General features: G+C 33.4%; 2 protein-coding genes across 2 annotated transcripts; one reads left to right on the plus strand and one right to left on the minus strand.

Moving 5' to 3' along the window:
• Nucleotides 1–965: 965 nt before the first annotated feature.
• LOC107851323 (protein BRASSINAZOLE-RESISTANT 1) lies at nucleotides 966–4778 on the plus strand. The gene is made up of 2 exons (XM_016696282.2): nucleotides 966–1509; nucleotides 3780–4778. Exons 1-2 carry the CDS (start codon nucleotides 1222–1224, stop codon nucleotides 4461–4463), a joined length of 972 nt encoding a protein of 323 aa, XP_016551768.1. The 5' UTR covers nucleotides 966–1221; the 3' UTR covers nucleotides 4464–4778.
• Nucleotides 4779–15807: 11029 nt separating this feature from the next.
• On the minus strand, nucleotides 15808–21922 carry LOC107851032 (uncharacterized CRM domain-containing protein At3g25440, chloroplastic; the record flags this gene model as incomplete). Its single annotated transcript, XM_016695922.2, is given in 4 exon segments — nucleotides 15808–16338; nucleotides 19022–19423; nucleotides 21196–21526; nucleotides 21749–21922. Coding segments are annotated over 4 exon segments (1167 nt in total). The 3' UTR covers nucleotides 15808–15993.
• Nucleotides 21923–24103: the final 2181 nt, after the last annotated feature.

The following is a 24103-nucleotide window of genomic DNA, read 5'->3' on the forward strand; positions in this document are numbered from 1 at the left end:
CTTGAGAGTGCCACACTCACCATGTCATGTCAGCTAAAAGTGTCAAAATGACACAGTTGGTGGCTTGTTTAGGTGTCTAAAATGAGCATAGTCAATTTAAGGTGTCAAAGTGAAAGATCGTGTTAAGTTTAGGTGTTTGTCGATGAATTTGGTCTAATAACTATATATACACTATCAGGGGTTGACTTATATGCGATTTTGTGGTACTCTGATGCTTATTAATTTCGACATACCATATTAATTCAGTATGGTTTGGTATTTTGACGTTTGATTTCGGTATTTTGCGGTATGATAATCGGTAACCATAGTTTGTTTAACTTTGATAATATATACTTGTATACTAGAGTATTATTACTTTGACTTTTCAAAAGCATGTCTTAATTATATCATAAAAATGCATTACACATGTAGAAATATTGAAAAAGAAATACAAACAATTCCTTTTATCAGTCAATTACACCAAAAAGATATTCCAATCAAAATAGAGTAGTGAAAGTTTCAAAGTCTAAACATTTTTATACTAATACTAAGTTTTTTTTTTGTTTTTTTTTGTATATATATATATATATAAAGAAGGGGAGCCTTGGAGTAACTGGCAAAGTTGCTGCCATGTGACCAGGAGGTCATGGGTTCAAGGTAAGGCTGCGTACGATATACCCTTGTGGTGAGGCTCTTCCCCAAACACCACACATAGCGGTAGCTTTAATGCACCGGGTTATCCTTTATATATATATATATATATATATATATATATATATATAAAAGTTACTTATGTAACTATATATACTTTGGTATGGTATTCGATATTTCGATATGTCATTTGTAAATATCGTATACCATAACATATATCAAAAAAATTTAAAATATATACCATATCAAATACCATAATACAAAAAACTACGATATTAAAAATTTTAATTCGATATAATAATTCGATATATATCCCATGCCCACCCCTACCCACCATCCCTAAATTCTAAATCCCCGGCCCAAGAAGGAAACATCAAAAGATTCTTCTATGCTTTGTCAAACGTCTTCCCCGTGAGTACTCTCTCATACGTGTGTCTGCAACACCCCCATCCCACTCCCCACCCCTCTCCCCACCCCACCCCTCCGCTCATCATATAAACACAACACACACACAGAGACACAAAAAAGTGAAAAAGCGCGCGTGTGTGAGAGAGAAAACAACCACAAACAAACAACATCAACAACAAAATAATGACGTGGGAAGCTGGTGGATCAACAACATCTACCGGCGCCGGAGGAAATGGAGTAGCCGGAGTTCTACCGGAAAGTACAGGGAGGAGGAAACCGTCGTGGAGAGAAAGAGAGAATAATAGGAGAAGAGAAAGAAGGAGAAGAGCTGTAGCTGCAAAGATTTATAGTGGTTTAAGAGCTCAAGGGAACTATAACTTACCTAAACATTGTGATAATAATGAAGTTCTTAAAGCTCTTTGTGTCGAAGCTGGTTGGATTGTTGAGTCTGATGGCACTACTTATCGTAAGGTAATTATAATGATTAACGAGAATTTGTAGTTATTGATTGATTGATTGTTAGATTACTTCTGTCTTTTTTTTGTGGTGAATACATTAGTGGGTTTTGGTTGGATTTGATTAGATTTGATGATTTGGCAAATGGGTTTGTTCTTTCTTGGATCAAGATTGATGAGAATTTGTAGTTATAGATTGACTGATTGTTAGATTAATTGTGTTTTTTGGTGAACACATTAGTGGGGTTTGGTTGGATTTGCTTAGAATTGATGATTCGTCAAATGGGTTTGTTCTTTCTTGGATCAAGATTGATGAGAATTTCTAGTTGATTGAATTGATTGTTTGGGTTATTTTTGGTTAGCTCATTAGTGGGTTTTGCTTTGATTTGCTTAGATTTGAAGGTTTGACAAATGGGTTTGCTCTTTTTTGGATCAAGATCGATAAGAATTTGTAGTTGATTGAATTGATTGTTGGGGGTTATTTTGTGTTTTTGGCGAGCTCATTAGTGGGTTTTGCTTTGATTTAATGATTTGGCAACAGGGTTTGCTCTTTTTGGATCAAGATTGTTCTTTAAGTTCACCCATTTTGAAGAAGTTGTAGTTATTGATTGATTGATTGTTGGGTCATTTTTGTGTTTTTTGGTGAATCCATTAGGTGGTTTTGATTGATTTAAAGGTTTGCAAATGGGTTTGCTTTTTTTTTTTTTTGGGATCAAGATTGTTTTTCGGGTGTACCCATTTTGAAGAATTTGTAGTTATTTTTGTGTTTTTTGGTGAACCCATTAGTTGGATTTGCTTAAATTTAAAGATTTGACAAATGGGTTTGCTCTTTTTTGGATCAAGATTGTTTTTTCAGTGCACCCTTTTTGAAGAACTTGTTGTTATTGATTGATTGATTGTCGGGTTAATTTTGTGTGTTTTGGTGAACTTATTAGTCGGTCTTGCGTAGATTTAAGCTTTGGCAAATGGGGTTGCTCTTTCTTGGATCAAGATTGCTTTTTCAGTGTATCCATTTTTGTTAATGTTTCAAGATTGATTGATTGTTTATTTTTTGTGTTTATTGGTGAACCCATTAGTGGGTTTGCTTAGATCTGAAGGTTTGGCAAATGCGTTTGCTTCTTTTTCTTTCCCTCTCCGAGGTGCTCCGACCTTTTTGCTCCTGACTCAAGGTGGAGGGTGGTTACTATCCGAGCAACCCCTTATATCAGTTTGCTCCACTTGGATCAAGATTGCTTTTTCGCTGCACTCTTTTTGCTCCTTTTGGTGACCCACAACCTTCGGGTTGTAGGGGGAGGTCGCTTACCATTTGAGCAATCCCTCTTGTTGGTTTACTCTATTTGGATCAAGATTGCTTTTCCAGTGCACTCCTTTTGATGGATTTATTAATGTTTTAGGGTGATTTGGGAATTGGGTTGGAGCAATTACTGTCTTTTGATTCTCTATGAAGTTGAACTAGTCTTGGATATTGGTTTTGTATGTATATTAGCATATATATGACTTATGAGCATCATTTTGAGTTGCTACGCTTCTGGATTTGCTGTTATCTTTGGTTTGATCTGTTTATGTTCTTGTGTGTTGTTTTAAGAAATTAGAGTGATCTATTGCATAATTTTTTTCAGAGATGGGAGGGTTTTTGGGGAAAATGCGTGACCTTTCCAAAAAAGGGCCCCTTTATATGGAGCTTTTGGGGGTGGAGCTGGATCCTTGAGCCGAGGGTCTAACGGAAACAGCCTCTCTACCTTTTGTGGTCGGCGGGGTAACGTCTGCGTGCTCTCTTTTCTCCCTAGCCCTACTTTGTGGGATGACACTGGGTATGCTGTTGTTGTCGGGAGTGGATTTGGATGCTTTCGCCTTAGGGTGCTTTCTTCTATAGTGAATGCTTTTCTAGATTCCAAATTTGTAATCTGTTGAGGTTTCTTTTGTTAGCTCAATTCCATGCTATCCTGCATATTCTCTCTGTAACTCAATTTCATGAGAACTTTTATGTCAATGTTTTCTGAGTTATCGATATTAATTGCGTGCTTTGGGATTTAGAACTTAAACAATAAGCAATGTTTGAGGGGAGTAATTACCTGTCTTACCATGCTATCTTGTGAATTTGCTCTCTGAAACTCAAATATCACTAACATTTGGTATATTGGTTATCTATCCCCGAGTGTGTGGTTCGGTATTAACAACTTAACAATACACAAAACGTGAGATCTGTTTTACGTTATTATAATATCCTTACCTTATTAGGTGCAGAAAATTTGATACTGACTTTCTTTCTACTATTGTGTGATTCAGGGATGCAAGCCAACCCCAATGGAGATTGGAGGCACTTCCGCAAACATCACGCCAAGTTCTTCACGTCATGCAAGCCCCCCATCATCATACTTTGCTAGCCCGATTCCATCTTATCAGCCGAGTCCAACCTCCTCTTCTTTCCCCAGTCTATCCCTTGCTGATGCTAACATGTCATCACACCCATATGCTTTTCTCCATAATGTCATTCCTTCATCCCTTCCTCCATTACGAGTATCAAATAGTGCCCCTGTAACACCACCTCTTTCATCACCAACTAGGCATCCTAAGCCAACATTCAATTTAGAAACTTTGGCCAAAGAATCAATGTTCGCTTTAAATATCCCTTTCTTTGCTGCTTCAGCCCCAGCTAGCCCAACTCGGGGTCAGCGTTTTACTCCTCCCACCATACCAGAGTGTGATGAATCTGACTCATCTACAATTGATTCAGGCCAGTGGATCAACTTTCAAAAGTATGCTACCAATGTTCCAGCTTCTCCAACTTTTAATCTTGTAAAACCCGTGCCTCAGCCACTTCGTCCTAATGATATGATCACGGACAAGGGTAAGAGCATAGACTTCGACTTTGAAAATGTATCAGTCAAGGCATGGGAAGGGGAAAGGATCCACGATGTAGGATTCGAAGATCTGGAACTCACGCTTGGAAGTGGCAGTGCTCGAATGTGATTACTATGATTGAGATTGTCTGAGTGAGTTAGCTGATGAAGCACTTTGCATTCCAGTGGATTGTTCGAGCTCCATCATATTGCACAAACGTTAGGATGGATTGGATTTCCTCTATTGCTATTTACCTTATGTACAACATTCTTTTTCTTCCCCCCCCCCCCCCCCCCTTATCTGAGAAGGCCCCTTCACAATTTATACATGTATTTTCACAAGCATTTCGTGTAGATATGTGCTTGTTTCTGTGGTCGAGAATCATTTTCTGCACTGTAGTTTGTAGACATTTTTTCGTCTATTAGAACTCGTTTTTTGGTTGGATCTAAGCTACAATTGAAATCGACGATGTACCTTGTGGTCTATCTCATGTTTTTAGTGCACATCATGAAGACATCAAGCGCGTTAGAGTTTATACATTCAAACTGTTTATAATCTGTGCCATTCTGCTTTGCTTTGTTTCTGAGTTTGTGTTTCTGTCTAGTTGAAGATATTCTTGCTATTTTTTTGCTTAATAGCAAGACGCAGGCACTATGTAAGGCTTTGATAAAATTGCAAACCAAATGGTTGTTACATTCCAATTTGTGATGTCTCCAAGGACACAAAATGACTACATTCGTCGGAAAATACAAATAGTTCAGACTAAGAGTGTAGTGTTTTTCAGTTTTATGCTTTGGAAAATGTTTTTCAAATCAATTTATTTTTCTCAAATCCTAAGGGAAATGACTTCCATTCAAAGAGTAAGGAAAACATGTTCTAAAAAACATTTAAGTTGAAATGTTCATACATCTCTCAAAACTCAATTCCCCACCACCCCCCATATTCCAAAAAACATGCTTATTTAATTTTTTTAAATATATTTCAAATTTTTTTCTTCCCCTATCCCGACTCCCACCCCCTACAACCTCCTCCAAAAAAAAAATATTTAATTTTTTTAAAAAAATTCAAACTTTTTTCTTACTCCCTCCTCCCTCCTCCCCCCATACCAATCCCCCTTCCCAAAAAAAAGATTTAATTTTTTAATTTGTAATTTTAAAAAGTTTCAAATTTTTTTTCTTACCCAACCTTTTTTATATATATACATATACTTTTAAAAGATATTTTCCTACTCGCATAACGAATACAAGAATATAAGTAAGAAACAACTTATTTTCCTAGCAAATGTTTTCTTCCTCCATATTGAATACACCCTAAAAAATATATTTCGGGATCAAAAATTATTTTTATAAAAAGTACTTTGTACTCTTTAGCAAAACATTAAAATGTATTTTCTGAAAAATATTTTTCATTCACGAATCAAACATTGAAAAATATATTTTAGAAAACATTTTTCACTCAACAACCAAACATAAGAAAATAAGTAGGAAACCAATTTCTTTATGTTTTTCATGAAAAACATTCTCCTTCATGCAAAACACACCCTAAAAATATTTTTTTTTTTTAAAAATAGTCACTTGAGATGATTTGATAATGTCCTAAGTTGATTTTTAGAAACACCGATCCATAAGTATGAAAAAGGGTGAAGGTGTTCGAAGATGATCAAGTAGACCTAAAATCATACGGAAGGAATTGGAATCTATGCCGATAGAAAATATAGAGAACTTCTGCTCTTTGATTTTTAAGACTGGCCGTTTTCAAGTTCATGACTTAAATACGTGATGTCCAGATGTGGGCTTCTCTTATCCTTCTTTTTGTGTATCTCAAAGTACACCTAATTCCATTAATCTAAATTCATGCAAAAATACATACACTAAAAAGAGTATAACATTCGAGATTATATACAAAAGAAAGGTCTTTTTTAGCTCTCTTTAACCTTATATCTCTTTATCATATTCCCCCTCTAGCTTTCTTTTTCTTTTTAAAGATCACTAGTTTACGTACCCGAGTGATGCACGGATAATATTGAAGTATTACTTTTAATAGTTTCGTATAGAGATATCATGTTAAACTTAAAAAACAGTTCAACTATCTCCTCTTTACTGTGCCCAGTTCTAGAAAATGAAACTACAAATGTGATCGTTTTTCATTTTTCTTTAATTTTTGGGTTTGCATACCCGCAATTGTATCTGATTTGCATATGCAGGTTTGTGTTAAGATAATAAAGGTTAGTGTGCCCCTTTCGTAATTACACTAGTTCACAAAAATAGTTAAGATTCTCTAATTAACTAACTAACTAAGTCGGTTATAGAAGTTAGTTAATAGCCTGATCACCACGCTTAATACTATCACATTGTATATATAACTATCACTATCTCATTGTATGATCAAGTTTTTCAGATTAATAAAATCATTTTATTCTCTTTACTCTCTAATCTTTCATCTCTGTTCAATCTCTTCTTTCTCTATATTGTCTTATTATCGCTTCTGCATTACTCTTGAAGAGTTCATCAATGAACTCATAAGAGAAGCAAGGAAATTTTTCATGGTTTCAGAACACATCGTTGTGGTGATTTCATGGTGTACTTTAAAGATTCTGTAAAACTCTTCATCAAGAAGTGGTCTGAAACAACCTTCCGTCAATTCTGAAAATTCGAGTTCAATGAAGAAGAAATGGCAATGAATGAAAATCCAGCTAATCTTGGACCTTTGCTTCACCATCAACTGCAAATGGAGTCCATAATTCACAGGGCTTGCAGGGTTCAAACCATACCATCGATCATAATCGTCCTCTCTGCTTACATACTTCAGATGTAAGTGGCACTTATCTGATCTTTTTCAATTATTAGGCACTGAAACTACTCCTTTTGGAGTAGGTCTATGCGTATATCCTTGTTAGGTAGGAACAAATTTAGTGTGGTAGATGTCACTTTCAAGAAAGAAAAGTTTAGGGAGGAACTCTGGGGTCCATGGGAAAGAGTAAATGCTATTGTGCTTTTTTGGATTATGAACTCTGTAACTAGTAATCTACTTAGTGGGATTATGTAGGCTTCCAGTGCCTGAGCTGTGTGGGAAGAGTTGAGGGAAATATTTGATAAGATCAATGGGCCAAGAACATTCAATTTGCATAAAGAAATAGCCTTTTTAACATAAGGAACCTCTTCTGCTTTTGTCTACTTCACTAGACTTCAATGATTGTGGAATGAATTTGAGGCTCTTGTGCCTTTACTTGGTTGTGAATGTGGCAAATCTCGAGATTTTTTACTCTTTTTTCAAAGGCAGAAGTTGTACCAATTTCCGACGGGGCTTAATGATTTCCTATTTGCAAGCTAGGAGTCAAATCCTACTTATGATACCATTACCATATGTCAATCAAGAATTTGCTCTGATGGAAAATGATGGAGGACACCATTACCTTCTTCTACTTTGCCCTTTAACCCACAGTCCTGTATTCAAGAACTAACAATCAGAAGTTCAAGGACTATAGTCTTCAATGTGACTACTGTAAGCTCAAGGGGCATCTCAAAGAACAGTACTGGAAACTAGTTGCCTATCCTCCAAACTTCAAGAAGAAGAAAATAGGCCCAGGAAATGTAGGAGCCTCTTCTTACAATGCTATAGGGGAAAGATCGACTGTCTACACTCATAACTATCAGGGAACAACTGCAGCTAGTCCTGGTAGTTTAAACTCTAACTCTGGAACATCAAGTTCACATCACATCTTTGCAAATGTAACTGGTCTGTATGTATCAGGCACTAGAACATGGTAAAATGACTCAACGAAATAATGTGACTCAACAAAAGAGCCCGTGTGTTTACTCAAGAGCAGTAGACCAAATACTACAAATGTTGAACAAAAATGTGCGCTCGTTAGCTGGCGCACAAAACCATCCTAAATTCACCACTGGTAATGCAACAAGTGTAGGTATATTTAGTGCTTGTTTAAATATCAAAGATTTACTTGAATGGATAATAGATATTGGTGCAAAAAACCATATGGTATCTAGTCCCAAACTACTTAATGAGTCAACTATAGTTGAAAAAAAAGTCCCTCACAAAGTTTGTCTACCTTACGAGACACATCTCTTGTCACACACGCTAGTTCAAGCAGTATATCATACAGAAGAACTCTAGAAAATGTATTTCTTCCGCCACAATTTCAGTTTAATTTGTTCTGTATCTAAGGCCACCAAGGAACTGCCTTGTGTTGCACTATATTATCCTGACTTTTGTATTTTTCAAGACCTCTCTAGTGGGAAGGTGAAGGAGATTGGTATCTTAGAAAAAGGGCTCTATCTTCTTAATCAACACTCAACTAATAAACCTCCTACTGTATCTGCAAAACCTAATCAAGCCTGCACATCAAGTTCTCTGGATCTCAATCTCTGGGATGAAAGGTTTGGCCATGTGTCTTCTCATGTTTTACAAAAGTTTGTTCCTAGTAGTTTTGATCTAATAGATGAAACTGTTAATAAATGTAGAATTTTTCCTTGTTCTAAGCAAACTAGAAGTCCATTTCCTATTAGCAGTATTAAAAAATCTGATAAGTTTGATATGGTTCATATGAATGTATAGGGACCTTATAAAACCTCTACCGTTGAAGGTTCTAAATACTTCTTGACTGTAGTATAGATGATTTTACAAGAATGACTTGGGTGCATTTACTTAATTTAAAGTCTGATGTATGTGTTTGTATTTCTTAAAGTTTGTTCAGAATCAGTTCAATAAAACAGTGAAAACTTGTAGAGCAGACAATGGTACTGAGTTTGTAAATGAGAAATACAGTACTGTGTTTAAAACTTTAGGCATACATCAAAGATCTTGTGCCTACTCTCCTCAGCAAAATGGAGTGGTTGAGAGAAAACATAGTCACATATTAGAAATAGTTAGAGCACTTAAACTACATGCTGGAATTCCTATAAGGTTTTGGGGTCAATGCATTCAAACTGCATTATATCTTATAAATAGGTTACCTTCATCTATGATTGACATGTCGCCTTATGAGAAGTTACACAATATGAAACTTTTTTTAAAGTCATTTAAGAGCTGTAGGGTATCTATGCTACACTAAAATTCCTCAACAACCTGATAAGCTACAACCTAGAAGCAAACTTGCCATTCTTATGCGCTATTCAAAAGTTCAGAAAAGGTATATACTTTATGACTTAGACAGTTAGCCATTCTTTGTAAATAAATATGTCTTGTTTGTAGAGTCTGAATTTCCCATTAAAAACAAAGAAGTGGTACCCTCACCTTTCATGCATATTACTGCACTAACTGATGATGATCATGCAGAGTATAATCCTATTCTCACTAATGACACACTACTGAGAGGAATATATAGGGGTGGGCATATTTTGGTTTAAACCGAAAAACCAAACCGAAATTTAATTTTGATTTCAGTTTTTCGGATCGGATTCGGTTTGTAATTTTAGAATTTTGGTTTTTCGGTTCGGTTTTCGGTTTTAAAAAAAAAAAATTCGGTTTAAACCGAAATTGTATAAATACACTGGGTTTGTTGTTGTTGTTGTTGTTGTATATATATATATACATATATATATAATATTTAGTAATTCACATTCACAATTAGCATTTAACAGCAAATTCGCATACGCCGCAGGCTGTTTATGGATTGTTTTAGTGACTTAAATATTTTATGGACTATTTTGGTGACTTTGGACTGTTTCATGGACTATTTATGCAGAAAGTATGTCGTTTCATGGACTATTTTTACGAGTTTTGTGTTGTTTTGTAGACTATTTATGCAAGGTTATATTATATGTAATGATTAGTGACGTTATGTATTATGTTAAGCTTATGATTATTTCATTTCGTTTCATCCATGTTGAGTTATTTATAATTATTTATATTTGGGAATGAAAAACAGGTTTGAAAAAAATAATTTTTCTAAAAAAAATCCATCAATTTTAAATGCTCAGTTATAAAAAAGAGAGGCTAACTACTTTAATATTTCAAACCGAAATAAAAATCCGAAATAACCGAACCGAATCAAACCGAATTTATTTCGGTTTGGTTATGAATGTCATTTTTGTCAATTTGAAACCGATATTAAACAATCAGACCGAACGGACCGGATGCCCACCCCTAGGAATATAGGTGAGAATGGTGTTGTACTTGGTCAAGATCCACAGCTTAATCCTAGTGCACCTCAACATGAAATTCAAGTGCAATAACAACCTCAAAATGTAGGTGGTAGGCTATCCTCAGTTTAAGTGAGAAGATCCACAAGAGGCAGACAACCACCTATATGGATAAAAGGTTTTCTTTCTTTAAGCTCATTGAAACAAGCTATGAAAAATCCATATGCTCCATATGCTATCTATAACTATATTTCTTATGATCATATTTCTACCAAGTATCGAGCTTATTTGTCTAACTTCTCTTTTGATATAGAACTAGTTTCTACTCAGAGGCTGTGAAAAATCCTAGATGGATCAAAGCTATGAAGGCGGAGATTAATGCTCTACAAGAAAATAAAACGTGGGAGTTAGTATCACTTTTTTCATGCAAGAAACCTATAGGGTGCAAATAAATATATAAGATAAAGAACAAAGTCATTGGGAGGCAGAAAGGTTCAAGGCAAATCTTGTTCTCAAAGGGCACAACCAAAAAGAAGGGACAAACTATCAGAAAACCTTATCTCTTGTAGTCAAAATGGTTACTATTAGAACTATTCTTGCAATTATTGTCTCAAAACATTGGCACAACCACCAAATGGATGTGTTTCTTGCAAGGGGATCTCAAGGATGAGATATACATGGACCTTTCATAGGGCTTTACCAAACCAGGGGGAACAAACAAAAGTGTGTAGTTAAATCCCTATATGGTTTAAAGCAAGCTCTTAAGCAATGGAATGCAAAACTTATAGAAGTTCTATTACAGCCAAAGCAAATTCAAAGTCAATATGATCACTCTCTTTTTGTAAAAAAAATAGAAAAAGGTACTGTCATTTTTGTGGTCTACGTGGATGATATGCTAGTGATAGGAGATAGCCTAAGTCTGATTGAGGAAGCAAAACTCTCACTTCAACAAATATTCAAGATGAAGGATCTAGGTGAGTTTAAGTATTTTCTTGGAATAGAGTTTGCAAGATTAGAAAAATGGATCATCATGCACCAAAGAAAATAATCTCTAGAGGTGATCTCAGAACTTGGATTAGCTGCCTCAAAATCAGCTCATACACCTATCAATACAAGTATAAAGCTTACTACAAAAGAGTTGATGAGTACACAAACAGAAACTGTGAAAAAGATCCTTTATTATCAAATGTAACTGCATACAAAGACTCATTAGCAAGATGTTATACCTAACAGTTACAAAACCTCCTATTGCATTTAGGGTACAAACACTAAGTCAATATCTTCAACTACCTAAGAAATCACATATGGATGCTGATCTCAGAATTGCTAGATATATCAAGTCTCAACTTGGGCTAGGCGTACTAATCTCAAGCAATTGTATTGACAAGCTAACTGTTTTTTGTGATGCTGATTGGATTGCATATGCTCACTCTAGAAGGTCTGTGTCAGGGTACTTAATCAAACTAAGAGACAGCTATATCTTGAAAATCAAAGAAGCAGACTATTATTTCTAGAAGTTCTGCAGAAGCAGAATACAAAAGCATGGCATCTACAGCCTCTGAATTGACTTGGCTGCTTGGTCTACTAAAGAAGCTTGACATGAACATTTCTGGTTCCATAGTGATCATAAGTTAGCAATACAGATTGTAGCCAATCTAGTGTTTCGTGAAAGGACAAAATACATTGACATTGACTGCCAATTTAATAGAGAAAAAAATCCAACAAGAAGAAGTGCAACCTCAGTATATATCCACAGTCAATCAATCAGCTAACATCCTAAAAAAGAGGCTAAATAGAGTCTAGCATCAACATTAAGTTTCAAGTTAGGTGTAATTAATATCTTTCATGGCACCTAACTTGAGGGGAATGTTAAGATAATAAAGATTAGTGTAGATAAAGGTCACTTTAGTAATTACACTAATTCGAAAAAATAGTTAAAATTCTCTAATTAACTGACAAACTAAGTCGGTTATAGAAGTTAGTTAAAAGGCTGATGACTAAGCTTAACACTAGCACATTGTATATATATACCTATGACTATCTCATTGTATGATCAAGTTTTTCAAATTAATAAAATCATTTCATTCTCTTTTCTCTGCTCAATCCCTTCTTTCTCTTTGCTCTCTTGTTACTGCTTCTGCATTACTCTCGAGTAGTTCATCCATGAACTCGTAAGAGAAGAAAGGAAGTTCTTCAGTTTGAAAAGAGAGATATAATACATACTATATAATTTTGGATATTTGATGAATTAAAATTTGTCTTTTCTCAATAATTAAATCTAATTAGCATTTTTCCCTTTCAAAGTTATGATACTGATAACAAATTATATGATTTAATTATCTCAAAAAAAAAAAAACAAATTATATGATTTAATATTCATCGATGTTATGATCTTTTTCTCTCTGATTGTGCGACTGGATTTTTTATCTGAGTCTCAGAATTGGAAGTTTTGCAGGAAGAAGAGTATAGGGTTTACGATCTACCCTTTCACTTCTTCTCTGTTGTTATCATTGTTATCGTTTTTGGCGGTTGAATCCTGAAATGGGGTTTTGTAGGTGTTGAAATTACTATGAAATGACAAAAATGTCTTTAGAAGGTTCTTTTGTGATGATTAAAATTATTGTAGAATGACAAAAATACCTTTTAGCTAAGTTGGTAGGACAACGGTCTCCTACCTGCTTCACCTTTGGTTTAAGAATGATTAATTTTTTCTATTTTTATGAAATTCATGAAAGTATGCATATTCTCTTTTGTTTTCATAATTGTCACTTATCAACTTCTTTTTCTATGATATGCAAATTCTAATAACAAGAAGATAAATACTATGATATGCAAATTCTAATAATACAAAAATAGATAAGACAGAATTGCTCCTATGATAACCACCCTTACTCCCACTCCTAACATAATGAGTTTGAGTCATCAAAGGATAAAAAAAGGTTTTTTTAAGAAAAAGACTAAGATAGTCACACATTTTTAAAACATGCATGCATACGCCACTAACAAAAATGAGTCTTCTCTTTTTCTTTTGGGAAAAGGCTCAAATATGCCATTGAACTATTGAAAATGACTCATCTATGTCATCTGTTATAAGTTTGGCTCATCTATGCTACTGTCATTGAAAGTTTGGCTCATCTATGTCACTGTCATTACAAGAGGATTCATTCGTGCCTTTATTTTTCAATGGTGATTTTTTGCAAAACCATTTTTGCCACGTGGCCTCTTATTAGAGGTTCACATTACCAAATTCAAATCAATCAATATTACTTAAAATAGAAAATTCAAGATTGGACCCATTAAAATAAAATTTGATCCGCATAGTTAAAATAAAAATTGAACTTTCTAAAAATAAAAATCAAACCAATTAAAATAAAATTTGATCCACATAGTTAAAATAGAAATTGGACTTACTAAAAATAAAAATCAAACCAACTAAAAATAAAAACCGAACCCATTAATTGTGTCAAGTTTTATTTAAATGAGTATGATTTTTTAATTTAATTTAAGTAATATTGGTTGATTTAATTTGGTGATCTGAACTTCTAATATGAGGTCATGTAGCAAAAATAGATTTGCAAAATTACCGTTGTAAATTAATGTCACAAATAAACTTTTCTATAATGACAGTGGCATAAATGAGCTAAACTTTTAAGAACAATGGCATAGATGAGCTAAATTTATAATAGATAGCATAAGTGAACCATTTTTAATAGTTCAATGACATATTTGAACTTTTTCCCTTTTCTTTTTGATCGAATGATTAACATTTTGGCACTGCTACTGGGATCTCTTTCACAGTAAATTGTAGTCACGGAAAAAAAGATTAAAATGAACCAATATTTAATGAGTCACACATTAAGATCATGTTTTTATTATTCCATCAAGTATCTTCTACTTCTCAGCTTCCAGAGTCACAGGTATCGGCAGTGGCAAGTGCTGCCGACCAAAGTATAGATGAATGAGAACAAATCACCTGGCATTTTTTTATTATGATGTTATGAACTCATGCTGTCCACCTTGACATGATGCTTTTCTTTACAGACGTCTCATTTGTCAAATCAGATTACGCTAGTTTTCTGCAAAATAGGTGAGGAGAGATGAAAAATAACCAAAATCAACCAAGACAATCAGGGAACAAGAATAATTCAAGAATAACCAAAAACAACAAATATAGTTTTAACCACACAATATCTAGAGAAGAGGTCGAAAATTATGATTTAATCAAGTCAGCGAAGTTGCTTAAGAAGTCAAAGGCACTTATCAGCTTCACGTATTATGTTGTTAGAAACTTGAGATACACACAAACTGAGGTGTTACTGTACCTCCTAGTCAATTCTGAAATGAGGTTGGTTTAACATTTACTGAAACACTACAATCACAATTGTTCAATGAACCTTAAGAGCAACATGACACAAGCATAAACATGCATGCCATATTAAAAGAACAAAGTATCTACCAACAATGCGAAAGGGCAAAAAGGTATAATGTGAACTCTCACAATCGTAAGTGAGAGATAATAAGTATCCTAGCATATAAAACTCAAGCAGATAACAAAAGTATATATTGCTAAACCGTTAAATAATCGCCATTTCATATTTAGAAGCAAAAAGTGTTGATCAAGAATATAAGGTCGAGTAGCTCAAAAAGCACTATACTGGAAATCAAGCTACTTAAGGGCTTAAATTTGTCAGAAAGCATACATGAGGTGATCAGCCACATCAAGTTTACTGACAAAACCAAATTTGAATTTGTCAATATGAAATTTTGAAATTCAAGGCAAAAGTTAGTGGAAAGAAGCTCAAGTGGGAGTTCCAGAATAGTGGTTCTCTAAACAAAGTAATCAGGGACATAAAATGACTTCGTGCATGGGATAAAACGCAGGTTTTAAAAAAAGAAAATGAAACACATTGCAGAACCAATTCTAAGTTTGGACCAAGCGTCAGCAAAAGGTAAGGTGCAAATATACATATATATTTACACAGAAAATACTTACCGGGAAAATATCTGGCCCTTCTCTTCAACCAACCCGAATGCCCTTTATTGTAGTTCCGTGTGAATGAAGCATGTGCCATTGAAATCAAATCAGTAATCACGATTTGCCCATGAAGATTTTGCACAAGCTTTGAAGAAATCCTTCAGACATCAAAAGATATTGAAGATATAAAAAGTAAAATTCTACAGTCAAGTTACAAACATCAACACTCAGCCAATCAGGTCAGCTTGTTGCCAACACAAGGGGAGGAACCCCTAGATAATCTCATCAGCAATCGCTCTGGTTAGAGTCTAGTAAGTCCATACTAGCAAATCAATTGAAGAAGGCAAATATAAATAAGAATCAGAAATTTTTACCTAAGCTATAGAATAAGATCATGAAATTGGGCCAATACAAATTAAAGATCGAATTATAATTTTTGTGCCAATTTCAGGATAACCAAACAAAAGATTTAGAATTGAAAAACGCCTACTCTATTCCGATCCCTCAATTATAAGACCAAGAATTAAAACCACATCATTTCAGGTCTCAATTTCAAAAATTTCCCTGTATGCTACCTGAACAATTACTAGTGTCCCTCTCCAGAATCCAAGTCATCACTACTTGATTCGTCAGTATCCTCAAACTCAGATTCAGTTAAAGATTGTTTGTCATCAGAACAATAATCATCAATTTGAGACAACTCAAGATCCGAGGCAATAGATTCACTTGATGAATAGTTCTCCTCTCCTATTTTGCCATTTTGCTTTTCACTTGTGCTTCTGAAATCATCAAGGATGGAGTAAGAACTCCGATTATTTGGGTCATCATATAAGGCAACATGTCTATAGTAGAGTTCAAGTTCCTTCTCAGCAATGGCAATGAAACGTCGCACAGACTCTAGCGATTGTTCATATTTGGATTTTTCCAAAGCCTGAAGAAAGGGAATTGACTATTAATGCATACCATGTTTGATGCAAAAATAGATAAACAAAGATGTAGGTAAATATGACAGAGTCAAAAAGTATTAAAAGTCAAATCCTTATACCTTAAGGGGTCGTTTGGTTTGAAAACAAGTTATACCGGGATAAGTTATGTTGGGATTAGTTGTGCTAGAATAAGTTATGCTGGTATTATTTTTTAGTGGTTGTTTGGTTTGTGGTACTAAAAATAATATATAGTGCATTGTTTGTAAAAATATATTGTTCGTTTACAAAAATAACCCTCACTTTAGTTAATTATTTTTATGTTTGTATTTATATGGTTTTTGTTTGTATTTATATGTTTTTTTTTTTCCCATCAAATTAGAAATTCATATGTCTCTTTTACATAGCTAGAAATTCATGTCTCTTTTCCCATCAATATATTGTTTGTATTTATATATATATTTTTTTTCTCTTTTTCCCATCCGTAACTATGGCCATTAGTTCTCATCGCCTATCTTAGCTGGTGTGTTGAGTCCATGATTCAGTATATCAATTTAGTAGATTTCAAGAGCCTAGCAGCAGGAAGCAGAAGCGGCATAAATTTTACTGCACTATATACATACATATATATACATATATATACATATATATATATATATACACATATATATACATATATATATATATATACATATATATATATATATAATCTATAATCTATATCTATAATATATTAAAAGTGTGAAGACCCTTAGAAAAGTGATTTGAATTTTTTGCCCTTCATTAAAAGATTGTCCTTTAGATAAAAGCGTCTTTTTACAATTTACCTAATAATATTTAATTAATTTTAGGACTTCAAACCCAACTAAAATCGAATTCTTCCCCTCCGCCCCTTTTTTAGGACTACGTATATTTTTTATTTTTTTTTAAATGAACTCTATTTTGTATTAAATAAAAGGAAAGTAAAAGTCTATCAAAAACTAAAAAGGGTTAAAAAAATCACTCTTATTTGTGTTAGTTTAGTTTATTTGGAATTTAAAATATTCTATTATTGATAAATAATTAATGAAAAAAGTAAAAATCAATCATATTTATATAATTTCTTTATTGAAGAAAAAAGTTTTGAACTTCTATAAATTGAGAATTCTTTTAGAAAAATACAATAGTATCTAATATGAACATATGGAACAAGATATGTTTATTTTTGTTCTTAAATGATTCTTTATTATTTGATTTGAATTTTCTTCTTTTTTTTGGTCGCCAAGATACGTCAAAGAAATATATTTTTGTAATATTTAATTTACTTAGATGCATTGATTTCGTAGTTTTCTTTTTTCCAATTTTGTAGGTATCTTGAAGATGAGTGATGATTATGATGATATAGACAATTAATGATCAAAATTTTGAGTCATATAAAATATTATGATTATTTTTTCTTTTTAAAACACCAACTGTAATTTAAGGGGTTTTCAATATATTTTACACCTACCTCATTTGTATCTTTGATATTTACAACTACTATATATCTAATTAAATAAATTCTCTTACTATTTGAATAAATATCGTATTTAGTGTAGCGTTTAAATTCATTATAGTGAGGTATACGCACGAGGCGCGTACACCTAAACTAGGTTTTATATATATATATATATATATATATATATATATATGAGAAAGTGGAAAGAAAAGGGTTAGGGGTATTTTTGTCATTTATAATTTTATCCAAGGATAAATTAACTTGGGATAACTTATACCACCAAATATGTGGTATAACTTATCCCGGGATTATTATTAGTCCCGGGATAAGTTATCCCGAGTATTGCCAACCAAACAATGTATAAAAAAGTTTATCCCGTGACTATTTTTTTATCCCGGGATAATTTACCTTAGTACCTCACACCAAACGACCCCTAAGTGTAGTTAACTGATTCCCAAAAAAGAAGCATTAAACATGTGAGAAACAGATTATGAGACTAATAAAGGCTGTGAGTAGACAGTGAGGGCAAAAAATAGGTAGGTAAAGTATCCAGAAGTCCAGTTGCCCAAAATAAGATCATTACTATGCTCTTTTGGATACAAAGTGACAGATAACTTTGTTAACACTCCAGGTGAAACCAACCCAACTTTCCATGTAAATTTATAATAAATGAATCAGTAAAGAACATTGAATAAAAGAGATGAACTGCAAACTGCTACGGGTGTATATATGGTGCAATGAAGGATCTGATTCTTTTGTGATGTTGAGTGAATAACACAAGTCACAAAAGGGTAGGAGAGTGGTGGTTGAGGTGGATTTCAAATGATCTTCCTTAGTTATTAACTCAACCGCATCCATGAGCCAGAACAATAATAAGTTGTGTTACATGGATTTGGCTACAAATATGGATAAGATATATGTATCTATTACGGGTACGCGCAGTTTTTTGATAATATTTTTAGAAAAACGTAAAATTATCCACACAAGCCACACCTATGTCATACATGTTTGGTATAAGTCCATCAACAAAATGAAGGATCCACGCAAATAGACTAAAAACAACACATCAATCGAAGAAGAATAAGCTGGTGACGATGATTAGAAGTTGATGGTAGAAGGGCTATGCAAAAGACTTGAAAAGGTGAATTTTGCATGAATGCATCACGAGAAGCGATTACGAGGTAATTATAGAAAATTAGCTCTAACAAACTTACCCTCTTCTTCGACAGTGTATCAATAGGATACATAATTTCAGGCTGCACATAATCCCTTCCTCGGTAAAAAACAATTGTATCATTTGCAACTATCTGAATTGGGATTCCACCACTCAGTCTTGCAATTTCATCGGCATATTCTTGAATTTGACCAGGTTTGCACGGTTTGCATATGACTTTGACAGTTTCATGTCTTTTCCAATGTAGATGCATATTAAGAATAACACCTCCAAAGACTCCCCTTCGGCCAATTGGCACATAATTAGACTTTTTCTGTGCCATCTTTTTGATATAGAATCGTTCTTCACCAGTGAGAAAGTGCGGTTGAACCTCAGGACCTTGAACTTTGGAAACCTCATATCGCTTTAATCTCTCAATTAGCATGGCTTCTTTGACTTTTGCCTGACCCAAAGCCAAAACATGTCAACTTTTGCCTGACCCAAAGCCAAAACATGTCAACTTTTGTAAAAATAAGAAATTACATTAGGTTTTGTATAGCAGCAAATGGAAAATGGGAAGAAAACAAATCATAGCTTCTATAAACATGAACATAGCGTGACCAAACTGAATCCTTCACATCCCTAAACCAGGAAAAGGTTAAGATAGCTACAAAACATTAACTATGTAATGGCATTAATGCCTCGGTAAGACAGCAACCATGCAGCATACAGGTACTTGTTCTAACCTAGTTTTCAGCAGATAACACAAAAATTGAAAGTAATTAGTAAGCACAAAGGCTCGTTTCTTACTTTAGTATTCCACAACTGAAACCGTAGACAAAATAGACCTTCTTTGCAATTACTATTTAGATTAAGCTCCAACAACCACAGCCAAGAAAAGAAGGAAAAAGACAAATTCAGGATCAATAACGCTTTCACCCAATCTCACTTTAATTTCCGAGTACCAAATGAGAAGATGTAATATAAAAGGTCCTCAACAAATTTAACAATAACAACAGAAAACACATGAATATGTCTTTTTTGTCATTCTCCTCCAGCTTCCTTCCGACTTCCCCTTCTGATTTCTTGTCAACCAAATTGAAGAAACTTGGTTGAAGCTCATCCCCAAGTTCTTCAATTCAGTTCATTCTTAATGTCATTATGGATTATTAAGCTAATATAACGACAACAATCATATATGTCCAAACAGAACAGGATAGATGCCAAGAAGTCATACAGTCGAGACCAAATAGTTTGGGACTGAGTCATAGTTGCAGTGGTAATTGTAAAAAACAAGAACTATGCATCAATCTTAAGAAAGTTGGAGGAGGATATATGAATCCTCAGTAGTAGCAGTAGCATTACAACAATAAGAACAACAACATACCCAGTGTAATCCCACAAATGGGGTATGGAGAGGGTAGTGTCTACGCAGCCTTGCCCCTACCTTGTGAAGGTAGATCGGTTGTTTCGGAAGGACCCTCGGCCCAAGAAACCGCATATAAAAGTAAGGGAATTTTTCGAAATTATACAACTATTGAAAATGCTTACGTCATGTAGTCCAATATACAATATCTTACTACATTATACGTGGGAAGAATGCCGGGGGTCTATTGGAAACAACCTCTCTATCTCTTTATCTCACGTTGAGGTAGTGGTATGGACTGCGTACACTTACCCTCCCCAGCCCCCACTTGGTGGGAAGATAATGGGTGTGTTGTTGTTGTATTATATGTGGGAAGAACATATAGTGTATAAAAGGTGTTTATACACAAATATGGGTTAAATTATGTGTTTAATACACAAACTATGGTCTAAGTGGCGTAAATATTTCCAAATTACACATAGATTCTGTTGAGATTAATTAAATGAACTAATTAATCAAGCAGTTAGTTGGTTAATTCTGTACACATCAGTTAGTTAGCTGTAGTTAATTGTACTGCCTAATTGCTCCTCCTCCTGTATAAATAGACTCTTGTTTTACAATGAGAATCAGTTTTCAGTTTCCACAATATCTTCTCTTTCACAACTGAGAGCTCAACGCACTCCATTAATGGAGGTTCATCATCATCTTAGCTCAATCTCAACAGATTCCCTACAAATAATATGAAAAGGAAATACACTAATGAAGAATCCATGCTGAAAATAATGGAGAAAAGAACAGTAACGATAGCATTATTGGCAAAAAAACAACCATGAGCTCTTAAAAATAAGAAAGAAAATTCTTTAGCTCACAGTCTCAATCTTGTGTTTAATTCTTTCTTCAGGAGTGTCAAACTTCTGCTTCTTCTTCTTCCCCTTAACACCAAGCCTTCTGGGATCTCTCTTGTTAGCAACTTTTCTCTTCTTCTTCTCTCTCTTTCTTTGCAGTTTCAGCTTCTTCTTAGTCTTCCATTTCTCCTTCTTTGGTGCTTCCACTTCATGTGTCTCAAACTTGGGTTTCCCATCTCTTGTTATCACAAAATTCACTTTTCCATGGCTAAAGTTCCTCCATTCCCAACATGGGTTTTGTGGTATTAACCTTGGCAAGTGCAAAAAACTACTTTCTGGGTTTCCAAGAATTGGTCTGGATATATATAGAGACAATAGTGCGAGATAATCAAAACCAAATTGAACATAGAACAATCAAAATTAAAAAAGATAACCCAATTTCAACAAGAGACAAGCAGTTTAATTTTGATCATAAATTCAAAATAGTTAACAAATATATGAAACATAACAGTAAAAAAAAAAACTTATTTGAACCACAAAAGTGACACAGAAATTTACGGAGGAGTATTGGCTTTACCTGAAAGAGGTAGAGGAAGTTGTGGAAAGAGGCTTGAGAACTGAAAGTAAGGCAATTCTTCGAAAGCCTCGAAACAGAGGATTTGTCATATGGGTTGCTGTTCGCCGTGCAATGGGGCGGGCAGTTTATGAGCTAATTCATGGCTCAAACCAAAATTCCTCACATAACTTCAGCATTTGACACAGAGGGTGTTCGGGTGAGCTTAAAAGCTGGTTAAAATAATTTTTAAGTCATTTTATACTTTTTAAAGTGTTTGATAATTTTAAAAAATACTTTAAAAAAAATGTAAAGAATTGTTTTTTTAAAGTCAAAAGGATTAGTCCTAATGTAGTTAATCATCCTCTCAAATCAGCTACTGATCATTATTTGGTAAACTATTGCCTTATCAATTAACTAATCAGATGTGAGCCTCTCCTCGGACGGCTTCCTCCTTTTGCTCCTCAACCTACGGGTATTAGCAGCCGTTTTCAGCTGTTGTTCTCCTTACAAGAACAACTTCTTATGCGTTACTCATCTGTCCGCCATCGGAAACACCATTTCCCGTATTTTACATCTCTATTTTTTTATTTTTGGATTATAAGTCATTTTAGTTTTACCAAGTAAAAGACATTTTTATCCCTTCTAATTCTCACATATTTCAAAATTACCCAAATGTTTAACCTAAAATATTTGTTCTCTTTTACTATTTTTGTGTTTCTCTTTTCGGGTTTGCATTTTTCTCTTTATTTTGTATTTTGATTTTTTTAATAGTTGTTAGCAATTTGATGCTTGTGGGGTTTATGAGGAACTATGATTTGAGTAAATTCCTTATATTGTCACTCAACTTAGGTAAATAACTCAATAAAGTCATTTATCTTTTTTTTGTTCCAGTAATATCATCGAACTTTATGCATTTTTCTTAAAAATCAATAATTGCTAACCGTGACTCAAAAGATGAGAAAAAAAGATCAAAAATGTCCCTTTAAATTTGAACTTTGAATTTAAATGATTCTTATTAGTTAACAATACGAAATATCAATAAACTTTCAACTATAAAACTTAGTGAGTGCAATCTTCTTTCAACTTCTAACTGCGATATTAAATCTAACGACGTCCACCAAAAATTGTAATTAAAATTGTTAGAAATAAGCTTATATGTATTGTATTTATTTGGAAACTTAGGAGTTCAATAATAAAATAATATTAATGTATTTATTTGGAAACTTAGGAGTTCAATAGTAAAATAATATTCTATATTTATTCATTTTAGGATTAATATTTATTTTTGATAAAATAGTTCAAGTTAGTTGTTTGTTTCTTCTACTCCAAATTATTGTCGAAAAAATTATAATTCATAAAGAAGACGATTAATTCCGCAAATAAAAAAAAAATAGGGTCTCTAGCCAGTAGAAGAACCATATATAAATAATTTAAAGGATTTTTATTTTAAAAAATAATTCATATTAACGGATATCATGATAATAACATCAATCATTCATTATCAAATAAAATTAGGTGATTTTATATAACCATTTCATAACTTAAAAATGTTTTAAGGTTTCAATATTATTTTTATCAATCTTGTGTTTTCTCTTTAGATTTGCATTTTTCTCTCATTTTGTATCTTTATTTCTTTCTTTAATGGATTGCTAGCAATTTGATGCTGTGGGGTTTATGAGTAATTGAGAAGAATTATTTTTTTGATAGTTTATTTGACTGAACAACAAATTTTAATGGGTTGTTAGCAATTCAGCTTCTTTTTGGACGGCTTTTGTTCAATTTTGTGAAGAAAAATGGAAAATCAATAAACCTATCTAGCTGAAACAATAATTTTTGCTCCTTTTTGAATGTTTTTTATTCAATTTTCAGAAGAAGAAAAATTGTAAAACAAAAATGGGTTAATTAGTGTGGCAAAATTCATAAAAAAAAACGAATTCATATAGCAGAAACAACAAATTTTACTCCTTTTTGAATCTCTTTTGTTCAATTTTAAGAAGAAAAATGAAGCACAAATAACTTATTCATTCATGAAAATATTTTAAAAAAATAAATGTATTAAATAGTTTATACTAAAATTGAATTGTCTACCAAGCACATCTATAATTTTTTCAGTTTTAACACTTTATCGAAACACATAACTGTTTATTTTAAAAATAAGTTTCAGTACTTTCAAAAGAATTTTTGAAGTGTTTTTAAAAGTCACTTTTTTTCAGCCTATCCAAACGGGTTCATAGAGATGCAACTGTTTTTTTCGATAGAAATGAACCTTTAATTGAGCCAAAAGTTGTCTATAAAATGGCAGAAAACATTAGGAGCCAAAAGTTGGTCACTTTCGAGTTTTGAGATTTTATTAGTTTCTAAGGGTGATTCATGACA

Source organism: Capsicum annuum, chromosome 12 (assembly GCF_002878395.1).
Source record: "Capsicum annuum cultivar UCD-10X-F1 chromosome 12, UCD10Xv1.1, whole genome shotgun sequence".
NCBI classification, from domain to species: Eukaryota; Viridiplantae; Streptophyta; class Magnoliopsida; order Solanales; family Solanaceae; genus Capsicum; species Capsicum annuum.

What these genes read in the sequence shown, in the direction of transcription:
- LOC107851323 (XM_016696282.2), top strand. Translation starts at nt 1,222, where the DNA reads ATGACGTGGGAAGCTGGTGGATCAACAACATCTACCGGCGCCGGAGGA. An exon ending in ATGGCACTACTTATCGTAAG is followed by an intron (nt 1,510 to 3,779) that starts GTAATTATAATG and finishes TGTGTGATTCAG; the next exon opens with GGATGCAAGCCAACCCCAAT.